Raw genomic sequence first — 12,911 nt, forward strand, 5'->3', positions numbered from 1 at the left:
CTCTAACATGCATGTAAGGATAACCATGCATACATCATGCTCAACATGCTCAATATATGAGATAAAAATCAATCAAGGCATGTTGGAAAGTTCATAAACATGTTAAGACTACCAAAGTTTTCAAACATGCAAGCGGAAGCTAACTATGCTGTAAACTATGCTAAACTGTAAACCGTACTCGTTTCTAAGTTTAGCTATCATGATAGTTTCTCAATTAGGCTCTTAAATATGATTTCTAATAATCTATCACACGTCCTAATGAACTCCTACAAGGACTACTTGAATACTTGATTCATTTGGTTACTTGTTTGTGCATGTTCAAGCTCGCAGTTCTCAGCCTTCTCGAAGTTGTAGTCTTTTCAAATTTCTAGGATAGACTGAAAATTGTGTCTAGAACGAGTATCAATATGGGCTAGGAGACGATGGCGTTTCAATAAGGAGACGATCCGAAAGCCACTATGAGACCACAAATGGATTTCACATTGTGAACCAATGATGGAAACCAGAAGATATATTAACACATTTTCTTCTACTTATTATGTTAAAAATATTTTGTTAACCAAAAAAATGGAACTAGAGAAGGATATATAACCATCCAACTAAATACTATTGAAGAATAGGAGAATAGAGAAGAAGATATATGATGGAAACAAATATGATGTATTAATCATCTAACATGCATATTCAGTTTTATGCCAAAAATTCAATCTACTTGTAGGTGACAGAATACAAAGTTATCCATCGCCTAATATATAAACTTCCATTTGCTGTTCATACCATTGGTACAAAAATATACAGACACAGGATGAATTCCTCGTGTTAGTTTCTTTACAAATACATAAAATTTCCCAACATTGCTCCACCGAGACGAAGGCAAAGGAGGAGCAGTGTTTTATGACATCATAAAATACAATTATATTGACAATATTGTCGAGAAAAAAAGTCATTTCATCGCTGTGTATTCCCATGTCGAACCCCTATCTGTTTCGGATACTCCTGTGGAATAATCGAAGAAAAAGGTAAATAATGGATCTACTGCAAATGCAAGAACAGTAGATTCCCTCGAGATTCTTATCGAGGCAGTAAGTAAATACATCACAATGACACTAAATTGTAATCAAAACATCTAAAACACGATATGATATGTAATAGCCCAAGCCCACTACTAGCAGATATTGTCTTCAACTTTCCTTTTCAGGCTTCCTCTCAAGGTTTTTAAAACGCGTATGGTGGGGAGAGGTTTCCCCACCCTTATAAAGAGTGTTTCGTTCTCCTCCCCAACCGATGTGGGATCTCACAATCCACCCCCCTCGGGGCCCAGCGAGGATGCTGGCAATCGTTCCCTTCTCCAATCGATGTGGGACCCCCCAATCCACCCCCTTTGGGAACCAGCGTCCTTGCTGACACTCCGCCTCTTGTCCACCCCCTTTCGAGACTCAACCTCCTCGCTGGCACATCACCCAGTGTCTGGCTCTGATACCATNAGGATGCTGGCAATCGTTCCCTTCTCCAATCGATGTGGGACCCCCCAATCCACCCCCTTTGGGAACCAGCGTCCTTGCTGACACTCCGCCTCTTGTCCACCCCCTTTCGAGACTCAACCTCCTCGCTGGCACATCACCCAGTGTCTGGCTCTGATACCATTTCTAATAGCCCAAGCCCACCGCTAGCAGATATTGTCCTCTTTCAGCTTTCCCTTTTGGGCTTTCCCTCAAGGTTTTTAAAACGCGCCTGCCAGGAAAAGGTTTCCACACCCTATATAAATAATGCTATGTTCCCCTCTCCAACCGACGTGGGATCTTACATGATATCTTAAGATACCATCCATTTTATAAACATAAAAGGCACCAGTCAACTCGACCCGGTAGTCGAGCGCTGATATAGCAAGGCAGCATCTTCTGCGCATAAAATAAGTCACAAATAGAGGAAGAACTCACCTGACAGGAAGTGACTGAGAACCAACTACAGCCCCTCTAGGTGCACTCTGGCGTCGAGGCCTTTGATCACTCTCCCTGCTTACACGCATAGCAGCGAGTTCCTTCTCCATTGCCACTACTTCTCTTCGCATTTTCTTTGCTTCAACCTCCATTGCTTTATTCAAAGTATCGACCTTCTTTGCTAACATCTATACACGGCCAAAATAAATGCACAATAAGCCATGGATGAAATACAAGAGAATGGAGATGAATGGATAATCGTCAAATTCAGTCTACAAACTAACCTCAATTGCATCATCCTTGTCTCTGAGGGTTACATCCTTCTCATGACAAGCTTTCCTAAGAGATATGACTTCTTTCTGTAACATATCATACAATGCTCCAGAAACGGAATCTTCTTGCTCTGTTTTGGTTTTTTCGACTGCGATACTGTCTTCATTTTCTTCGTATGGAACGATCGTCTCACCACTGGTCGCTGTGTCTGACTTATCTTTTACTGCCGCATCCTGCACAAGCTTCTCTCTTTCCAGTGATCTACTACCACCATCAAATGATCTAGAAGAGGGTTTTGTAGTAGTCTTCAACAATGCACTGACACTATTCGACTGGAGCGATCCTGTGTGCGAGTTTGTATTTCGCCTGGATAAATAGCCATTTGAAGACAGTTTAGATAGCTCTGCTCCTCCAAGAGATTGACGTCTCGAAGGTCCCGTGCTTATGCTTCTTCCTTCAGAAGCAAATTTCGGGTTACCATTAGATGATCTAAGCTTTTCCTCCAAAACCTTGAAGCGCAATTGATATTTTTCCTAAGTTTCCAATCAACACATGCAACAACATTTGTGAATAATTCAAGAGGACATAAACCGCTGAATGCAAAAGTTAATTCTCCTCACTTTCATTTGTGCTTCAGCCTTTGCAGTGCGCTCAGCAACTGCTAGTTTTTCACGAAGTTGCTGCATTTCTCCCTGCAAGTGTATTCAAGACTACATTGATTAACCTGTGTAATACACAATATTATTCATGGAAACTACATTTTCAACATTTGACTCTTATTCAAACTACTTTGGCTATCCTCCCCATCCACACTATCTATCCCTGTTTCTACTCCCACAAAATTTTCAGCGTCATTGGGAGTCTTTTTAGGAATTTGTTATGGAAGGGAACAGAGAACAGGGTGGTTCTCACAATTTAAGATAGGATAAAGTTAAACGCCCATTAGAGGAAGGTAGCCTAAGGATTATTGACATAAAACTTTAACAATACATCTTGGCTAAATGGATCTGACGATTTCACAAAGAAAGATCTGTGCTCTTTAGAGGAGGTTATTGTATCAAAATATGTCTCTCTGCATTTTGATTAGAAGCCTCGAAGTTTCTCCCTAGACTCATCGAAGGGCCTTCGAAATTGATACAGTGTTCGAAGACCTGATTTACACCACTACCACTTGCAAAGTTGGAAATGGGTGGTTGGTATAAGGTTTTGGTGTGATAACTGGCTGGAAGGTGTGCTTCTCATGCATCGGTTCCCTTTATTATTTTCTATCACGATAGATTAGGAGGCAAAGGCGGCTGGTTTCTGAAATTCCTCCACGGGCACGAAATTTTAACCCCATGAGAAACTTAACTAATCGTGAGACTGAGGAACGGGCTATATGCTATCTCATACACTTGACAGCATAGTCCTCAATGAATCACCTGACGGATGGTGGAGAAGAATGGAACCTTTTTCATCTAAATCTCTTACCAGCTCATTAGTCTCACAGGGTGATAGGAGCTTTAAAGTTCTTTATTTTTCTATCGGAAAGGTACCTATCTCAAAAAGGTCAAAATCTTCATTTGGGAGTTAAGCCACACTTGCCTCAATGCAAGAAACTAAAATAAATTAAGAAACTCATTCCAGGTATTTAAAAATGCACATGCTAACTACGACACACCTGAAAAAATCTTCTTTCTTCAAGCCATTGTTTTACTGGCATCACTTTATCATTTGCGTCTTTCCATTCATTAGCAACAACAGTAGCAACCCTGTTGGCGGTAACTTTTGCACGAGCTACCTCACGTTCTAAAGTTCTTATTTCATCCTATACAAGAAGAAAAATTGATGTTGATTGGCAATTTTGTAACGTGCACCCGAGATAAAAATAATTGAAAATTTAAATCAGAATTATTACACTCATCTCTTTCACTTTTCGCTGGTAATCACGCACAGCATTGGCAGCAGCACCACCAGCCAAGACAGCCTCCTCGAGCTCTCGGACAGTTTGCATTAGCCTTTCAACTTCTGCAACCTTTTGTCTGTGCAGCTTGTCTAATATCTTATTCTCCTCCTAACATTGTGGCGAATACAAGTTAAATTAAGCATTCTGTCATATATTTAACAACTAAATGAAAACCAAGAATTAAATAGGTGGCCTGAAAACTACTAAAGAACTTTTGAGTGATCGAGCAACCTGGCATATTTCAATTTGCTTCATTAACTCTTGGTTTTTATTTTGCAAGTCATCAACCATGGATGCTTTTGCCAAAGCAATCTGGACGGTTCTCTCGGCCTCAAGCAGTGCAGCCTCCTTGGATTTTGTAAGTCTATCCAGAGCTCTATTGTCATCTTGCAACTTTGCTACCTAAAAACCAGATAATTGTTATTGAGACATGGAAAAAAGTTACTCTTCCATGACTTGTACATGGAGCTGAAAAGAAACTGTTGAAATGACATACAAATGTACACTCAGATGAAAAATGTAAGACGAGTTTTAATTCTACCTCCAGCCGGGCTAGCTTAAGCTCTGCCTCCAATGGTGCTATAATGGCCTCAATTGGAGGCATTTCATCATCTTTTTGAGCGGTGTGTACCCTTCGAAGGGTGGCTTCAGCAGCAAATTGGGCAGCTAATGCAGCCTTTTTCTCATCATTAATCTTCTTGATTTCAAGATTCTACAATCATAGTAAAAATAATATTACTGGATGTAGTAATGGGGGATGGTTATGGGCATATCAACTCCTATCAGAAGATAAATATTAACTTCATATAGTACCTTGCTTTCCAAAAGAGCTTCAGTTGCCTTGAGCTTTTCATCTACTTTCTTCAACTCATCTGTTAACTAAGAATATGAGGCAAGAGTATGAGTATCATCTACTGCCTAGTGTGTGACCGTCATTAAGCACAGGTTAGATATCACTTGACCAAAAGTTGTAAAATAAACATATGAAGAAAGTTCATAAAAGTACTTTGAAGAATGGTTGTGGTTGTGGATGTGGAAAAATCAAACAATATAGAATTATTAATTTCAATGCGAATGCTTCATATCCAAAAAAATAAAGTAAAACAGCAATTTAATTTAGATTTGCAACATGGTACGAAAAAATCTGATTATAACTAAACCCTAACCTAATTGGTGGAGCTTTTATAGCTATCAATCCTCCACTGAAGTTTCATTTGGAGGCTTCATAGCTACCATCACAACGCCCAAGTTTATTCAACAACGCCTTCATCATATTACCCTTGAGAGAGATCAACACGTATGAGATACTTGTCAAGATTTCAAGACTGACCCTTCCAGAGATTGGTGAGAGAAATTGCTCAAGATTTCAAGACAGACCTTCGTTTCTAGAACAACGTTTTCTGGTATCGTAAGCCCAACAGTAATTGCAAGCAAGCCCAATAATCTGTGTGATATGGTAACCCTAGCCAATTGGATCTAAGAACTCTCCTAAACACTATGCATATGCAAACTCCAAAATCACAAATGCTAAAACCCTCGAATCAATTTGATTTCATTCCAAATGATTGCAACTCTCGGGAGTATGATCTAACAACCTTATTGAAGAATAAGACCTTTAGATCTAAATATATCCAAGAACCTCAAAATGATTAAGAATCACCCCAAGGGAAAATAAGATCCAGAATATCTCGTTGATCGAATACCTCAAGGTAAGAAAACTTCATTGATATTCGAATCACTCTACAAGCAAGATTGATCATGTCAAGTTTTAATGATTCTAAACATGCAACCTAAACTACATAGACTACATAGAATTGCAAAGAAACGTAGTCCTTGCTAAAAGAAAACACAAATGCTCTTTTTAATACATTTTCCAAGTCTACTTACAAAGACAACATACATGGCTCTATATAGCCTCAAAATTAAATCCTTCACCTTACATGAGGCATTTCAAAAGTTGTATGTAACCTTCATACTTTATGACCATAATTAGCCACTATGTAAATGTAACCTTAAAATAAATAAAATGTCTTAAAATACATTAATAAAACACCTCAATTTAGATTATCATCCACACAAAATTTATAATCATCTAAGACTAAATGAAACTTGATTATTTTTTAATGTGGCACGGATCGCAACTTGAGTTTATCTTGTGGTAATTTGAACAATATTCTTTTCACATCTTTCTTGAAGTTCATATTGCATGATTGAGATGTCTTAGTTCATATCATTGTGACTCTTGGAAGCTTTGCGCTAGTCTCCCCAAAAGTTCAGCAATGCAAGTCCATTCTTTGCTCAAGTCTTGAGAGCCTAGTAATCGCAAGCAAGCCCATTCCGCAATCGTTTCGCAAGTCCAACGACGAATCCATTCTAGATATAGAACCAACAACACAAGTCTGCAAGTCCAGTATAGTCAAAACATCCATAGCTTTCCGCAAGTCTGGCATAGGTTTCCGCAAGTTAAGAGAATTTTGAAGCCTAGCAATCAATTCCTACTATACCCATTACCAATGCATCCATTCCTCCCCGCTTTCAAGCCACTAATCAACATTAGAAGGAAACTCATTCACACAATCCGCAAGCCATTAACATCCATTACTAGTTGCAATCTCAATTTTCTGCACTTTCCACACTTCGTAATTTTTGCAAGATTGATTCCATTTTATAAAAAAACGAACGAAGAAAATTCCGCAAGATTGCGAACTCAGATTGATTCACCTTCCAAATATTACATTCCGTAAGCAAATTGATACACTTTCTTCTACCTTACGCAAGATTGTGAAAGTCCATAGTCACTGTTCCATTTCCGTTTAGCCATATCCCAAGCCAAAAGCCCATATCCAAATTACCGTAAGCCTATATCCACCACATTTTATCTTTCTCCATATCGAACACATTACCGTAAGCCCATATCAAACACAAGTACCACATATCATATCCTCCTAAGCCCATATCATCCATATCCACCAAAGCCCTTTCCATATCAACCTTTTTGTAAGCCCATATCCACCACAAGCCCACCACAAGTGCTTCCACCCAACGCATACCAATGGACGAGCCTACTAATGGAAGAGTAACAAAGACAATTTATGGTATACTCGCTACAAGAAACCACGACAAATGAAGGAGAGTTGTTGGAAATTGAACAGAAAGCCTCCCAGTCGTGAATAAGGAAATCGGGGAGGCCCACAAAATCATCGTATGAGAAACAAGGGAGAAATGTCAAAGGCATGAGCGTACATTGCAAAGGAGTTCAAATCAGAACAAAAGGCCCCAATTGTGAAGGACTAGTGTATGCAATAATGAAGAGATTGATAGATTGAAGGTGTTCTTGAACTCGCTCAACAAACCATCCAGCTCTAGTACATTTACAATCTCAGGTAAGTCTTCCTTCACTTTTTGTATAAACACTTTAGAGATAAGTCAAGTTAACTCTTGGATTATAGACTCCGGTGCAACTGATCACATGATCCCACACTCACAACCTTTTTAAAGCATATAAATCATGCTCGAGTAATAAAAAAATTACAGTGGCAAATGGAACCAGTGCCACTATGGCAGGAATAGGCAATGTATTTGTTTCTCAAACCTTTAAACTAAAAAACGTTCTACACGTCCCAAAACTATCTAATAGTATACTTTCCATACAAAGCTTGCTCATGACAGCCACTGTCATGTTATTTTCTCCTCGTCATGTCATGTTTTTCAAGACTAGAACTCGACGATTGGACTTGCTAAGGAATTGAATGGCCTATCCTACTTGCAATTATCTGAGAGAACAATCAGTCCTGCACCCGTGTCATTTCTTAGTTCTAATAAAGATACGATTTGGTTGCATCACTTTCGCATGGGTCATTCCTCATTTAGAGTTTTGACAATTATGTTTCCAAACCTAAGGTGGAAAACAAGAGGGTCCAAAACTTCTAACCCAAATGTTCCCTAACCCTAATTGCCCTAGAAAAACACAGAGTGTTCTGATACCATGTTCATGTCAAGCCAAAATACAGATGAATCCTTCCAAGTCGATATATTAAGTTCATTATATAGGCATACATGTAAGCTCTAAACAAAGAACAGTAAAATTACAATAAAGAAGACTAATAAGCTCCTATAATCACATGCATACTTATAACAAATATATGATTCATCTAAAGCAGCAATTTGATCCTTTTCATTCTATTTTGGTTCATGTTCAACTATGAACTGCTAAAGTTGATAAAAGAATAAAATAGTACCTCTTCAACAGCCCTCTCTTTGAGCCGTTCAGAAATTTTTAATGACTTAACTTCAGCAAGAGCCTCCCCCAGTTCTCTGTCCTTGTCTGCATATGTCAAAATATATATATATTCAATTGGGTCGAATAATACTTGATTCCAAAGAAACCTGAGTCTCTTCTCATTCTTGTTATATTCCTTCTTTGAACATGAAAATGACTATTTAACATTTCCAAGACTTAAAAAAGTTAAAAAATAAGAATTTCATAAGATACATGAAATGCCAAACATGCAATATATAATGGTCATTAAAAAGGAAGCAATGGCATTGTTGGCTCCAGTCGCTATAGGAGTATTTCGAGTACAGCCAATATTACCTTATATCCCTTTCATACAATTTAGTTCTCTTGATAGTGATCTCAGATATAAAGACATAATTGGTGGCTGTCCTATTTCATCCTCCCTAGGTGTTCGGTACAGTATACCGCCAGTACGTTATCCATTTCAGAACATAAAATTTGAAGACCCATAAATAACAGCTGTCAATAATATGACCTTACTTGAACAGGATTTGTTCTATAAATTGTACAATTGTGTCCTTGAGTTCTAAAGATAACAACCATCAATACAATCTGATAGTCTAGGTTCAAAAGTGGAGCATAAACCGCAAATAATGAGCAGCAAGTTGGCCAAACACAAGTGACAAAGAGAAGACCAATTAAAACTCGAAACAAATAGGAGCACCTCACAGAAGAAAGTTCGAGCACAAACATCTTACAAAATGCTTCCTTCAAGATTAATGTTCGACATATTTTAGCGCAAATATAGAAGGAATCAACTATAACTTCGAGCTTTCACCACAAGACTGAAAGAATATACAAGGCATATAGAAATTTGTTATTAAAAAATGTTACACGATTAACAGCTTTCATTTCGAGAGCTCGGGTAGAAGTTTTCTTCATTGGCCCAATGGATGCTTCCATAAATCCTTTTTTTTTTTCTTCAGAAGTCTTATCTTCCCATTTATAGTTCGTTAATACATTGCTGGCGTTCCCTTTTTTTATTTTTTTCCTTATCTGAAAATTAAAAGAAGGAAAAGAAATCCTACGAACACTTTCAGGAGAAAAAACATTATTTAGCTAGAAAATATAGAATTCCTTTCTTCTATGCAAAACATATTGAAATTCTCTTCAGACCATATCAAGTGGTTTCTTTCAACTACTAACGGAAACGCAGAATATAAATCAACCAAAGACCGAATTTACAGAAGACATGTATACATATAAATAACAATAACAAGAAAAAAGAAATCAGAAACACCATGGAATCATGATGCAGCAATTATCACTAGCAATTACACGGCTCCAATTTTAATAACGTGCATTTCAGAGTTCCATCATTAATTTTCTCCAAGGTAGGTAAGTTCCCAGTTCCGATTCTATTTTCCATAAGAACAGTAGAAAGATCGAAAAAGTAGATGCAAACAATTCAAAATCGATCCAACATCAGAAAGCAACAAACACTTCAAATCTGGAAAGCAAAGGACAAAACACAAACCCCAGATGAAAAATTCAAATTCAAACGGAACAAAACAAAACAAACCCCTCAAACTCATATCAACAACAACCATTCTCCACCGGCATTCGAAAACAAAAAAAGAAGAGACAAGGAAGAGAAAAAAAAGGACCTCGAACTTCATTCTCGAGGCGATTGAGCTCGACGCGGACTGGATCAGAACCGTGCAAGAGAGTAATAATATCATCCACATCAGACCCAGCACGTGAAATTGGCGGGGCAGCAACATTGGGCTTCTTACGAGTCTTGAAAGAAGCAGAGGAGGAAAGCGAGAGCTTAGCAGAATCGAGAACATCCCCACCATAAGCAGAGGAGTTAATGTGGTTACTCGCCATTAAAGATCTAGCTCAGAATCCTCCCGGGCTCAGTCATAAAGCGAATTGCTCCGCAGCAGCCCTAAGAGAAATGGCGAGACCCAGAAGGGGAAATGGGAACAGGGGAAATGGGTAGGAAGAGAAAAAGGAGATTAAGAAAGGGGTTTAAGGAGGGATTTAAAGAAGAGAATGGAGATTAGTTTTGAGATTAAAGGAGAGCTTAGAACTTAGAAGAGCTTGATAGAAGCTGAATTTTGATTTTGGACGGACTGAGGAGATGAAGCAATCAAGTTCAGGGGAGAGATGATTGTGTACGGGCTGATCTTTTTCTGGGACTGTTGTGTACCGTCTGATCTGCCAAGATTGAAGACCGTCGTATGATTGTGGGACCTTTAATTTGACTCATCAGTCCAATACCCCACTTAATGATAATTTAGTTTTTTATTTTTTATTTTTAATAAATAATATCAAAGGGGTCAAAATAATATTCTTTAAACAATATAATATCAAAGTGGGGATGGAGACGAGGAATATATTCCTCATCCTCGACCCATTTATCTAATAAAGAGAAATCTCTCATCACTTCATTCCTCATTTCCGGTCTAAACTAGAAATCCCTGCCCTATTCGAGGTGGCTTAAATAAACATCTCTAACCTCAGATTGAGGTCATAAATATAATGAAATACACTCCACCGGTTTCAAACCCTCGCACTTGGAGTAAAGGGGTGCCAGGCATCGAACACTTAGAAATTCAAGAAAAAAAAATGTTAGTCTTAAGACTCAAAGCCAACCTATGCACAAGGAGGCGCATTTAGGAGATGCCACATGTCACATTATAGAAAATCGAGGAAAAACGTTATGCTCGCTGAGGCTCAAACGGTGGTCTGGAGAGCTATTACATTGAGGAGTCGTATGTGAGACTCATGCGTATGACCTCTCTACACGTGAATTAAGGGTGAGTTTTTGCTCTTTTCGACCTCTTTTTTAGCTCTGATTTTAATAATAAGCCTATTTAACTTGAATGAGGACAAGCAAGGCACACACTAAGAGAATGAACTCTTTATCGTTATAGTACATGACTGTTGAGTTGGGTGGGCGAGTTAACACCCCTCGTCGTTGTCTTTAGCCAGAGCAGCACGTCGCCGGTGAGAACAAGAAGAAATAATAGAAGGCGTAAGGATGAAGACTGTGAATCTTGGTGCAAAAAACAGTGTATATGTTTCTCATTTGATTGGAGTATCTAAAACAAACCTAGACTTTAAAAATAGTGTATATGTTTCTCATTTGATTGGAGTATCTAAAACAAACCTAGACTTTAAAAATGGCCGAAGTGACCAACTAAACTTGCATCACTCCCCTCTAAACATGCTGAAATGGCAAATTGAAATTATGCTACTCAAGGTGAAAATTATGATTAAACAAAATAAGAAAAACAGGTTTATCTAACAATCTCCTCCTAAAACCAGCAGTATACTACCTTATTGTTTGAACTCCGATCTTCGAGCGTAGTTCCTCAAATTTCACCTACGTTAGAGACTTAGTGAAGATATCTCCAAGATGTTCCTCCGCTCGGATGAAGTTAATCTTGATAAACCCCCAATCTGCACACTCTCGGATGTAATGGAATCTAATCTCTATATACTTGCTCTGGTCGTGCAAAACTGGATTTTTGATCAGGGAGATCATAGATTTGTTGTCCATGTACAACATTGGTGGATCGCCTTCTCTTCCGATCAACTCCTCCATCAATTGTGCAAGTCAGATTCCCTATGTGGCCACCGTCGTAGCGGCGATGTACTCTGCTTCGGAAGAAGACAGAGCAACTACCTTTTGTTTAGTTGATTGCCAGCAAATCGCGCTTCCTGGGAGGAAGTAAATCATCACACTGGTGCTCTTACGATCATTAACGTCACCAGGCACACTATCTGTTAAAATATCATCACTAGCCCAATAGAGTCAAGCCCAATAATTGTACTAGTCCAATAGAGTCAAACCTAATTGTACAAGCCCAGTATATTTATTTTAGTAGAGATTTTAGGAGAAAGAGATCTAGATATTTTAGGAGAAGGATTCAAATTTGTTAGGTCTAGATTCAAATCGGTTAGGTCTAGATTTAGATTGGTTAAATATAGATTGTTTACTCTTACTATAAATACCTCTCCACCCTACCTAGGTTATTCATCCAAGAAATCCAAAAACAATAAAAAGCAGAAGTATTCTACAGAGTGTCTTGTATTCTCTTCTCGATTGGTGTTAATAAAGAGTGCGAGTGTTTCCCACAGTGAGTTGTGTTCAACATTTGGTATCAGAGCGAGGTTAGTGTAGGTTATCTGATCTCTTGGAATCCTTAGTATGCTCTGTGGTTGCAGCTCTGTCTGATCTTCCACATCAGAAACGATTTCTTGAGATTAGTGGTGAGTGAGTTTCTTTTGTGTCGTGAGAAGTCTGTGACTCTGCAAGTCTTGTGTCAAAAGAACTTGTTTGGTATTACTGAGGTATGGCCAACACGATGAGTGATTTCCAAATCGTTGGAGGAATTAAGAAACTCAACAACAACAACTACAACACGTGGGCAACATGCATGATGTCCTATTTACAAGGACAGGATCTTTGGGAGATCGTTGGCGGGTGTGAAACTACGCCGCCAGA

General features: G+C 38.5%; 1 protein-coding gene across 1 annotated transcript; it reads right to left on the reverse strand.

The window, feature by feature from the left end:
- Nucleotides 1-644: 644 nt before the first annotated feature.
- On the reverse strand, nt 645-10,575 carry LOC111781737 (microtubule-associated protein 70-2-like). Its single transcript, XM_023662427.1, has 11 exons — nt 10,060-10,575; nt 8,394-8,479; nt 4,969-5,034; nt 4,697-4,867; nt 4,387-4,557; nt 4,108-4,263; nt 3,871-4,017; nt 2,831-2,902; nt 2,222-2,743; nt 1,938-2,125; nt 645-996 (listed from the first exon to the last, which is right to left on the reverse strand). Exons 1-11 carry the CDS (start codon nt 10,280-10,282, stop codon nt 978-980), a joined length of 1,821 nt encoding a protein of 606 aa, XP_023518195.1. The 5' UTR covers nt 10,283-10,575; the 3' UTR covers nt 645-977.
- Between the last annotated feature and the right edge of the window lie 2,336 nt (nt 10,576-12,911).

Source organism: Cucurbita pepo, chromosome LG19 (assembly GCF_002806865.2).
Source record: "Cucurbita pepo subsp. pepo cultivar mu-cu-16 chromosome LG19, ASM280686v2, whole genome shotgun sequence".
NCBI lineage: Eukaryota > Viridiplantae > Streptophyta > Magnoliopsida > Cucurbitales > Cucurbitaceae > Cucurbita > Cucurbita pepo.

Excerpts from the sequence above, each read along its gene's own strand:
- LOC111781737 (XM_023662427.1), bottom strand. The coding sequence starts at position 10,282 with ATGGCGAGTAACCACATTAACTCCTCTGCTTATGGTGGGGATGTTCTC. Across the intron at positions 2,744-2,830 it reads AGGCTGAAGCACAAATGAAA|GAAAAATATCAATTGCGCTT; the intron begins GTGAGGAGAATT and ends TTGGAAACTTAG. Across the intron at positions 2,126-2,221 it reads ACAAGGATGATGCAATTGAG|ATGTTAGCAAAGAAGGTCGA; the intron begins GTTAGTTTGTAG and ends GGCCGTGTATAG.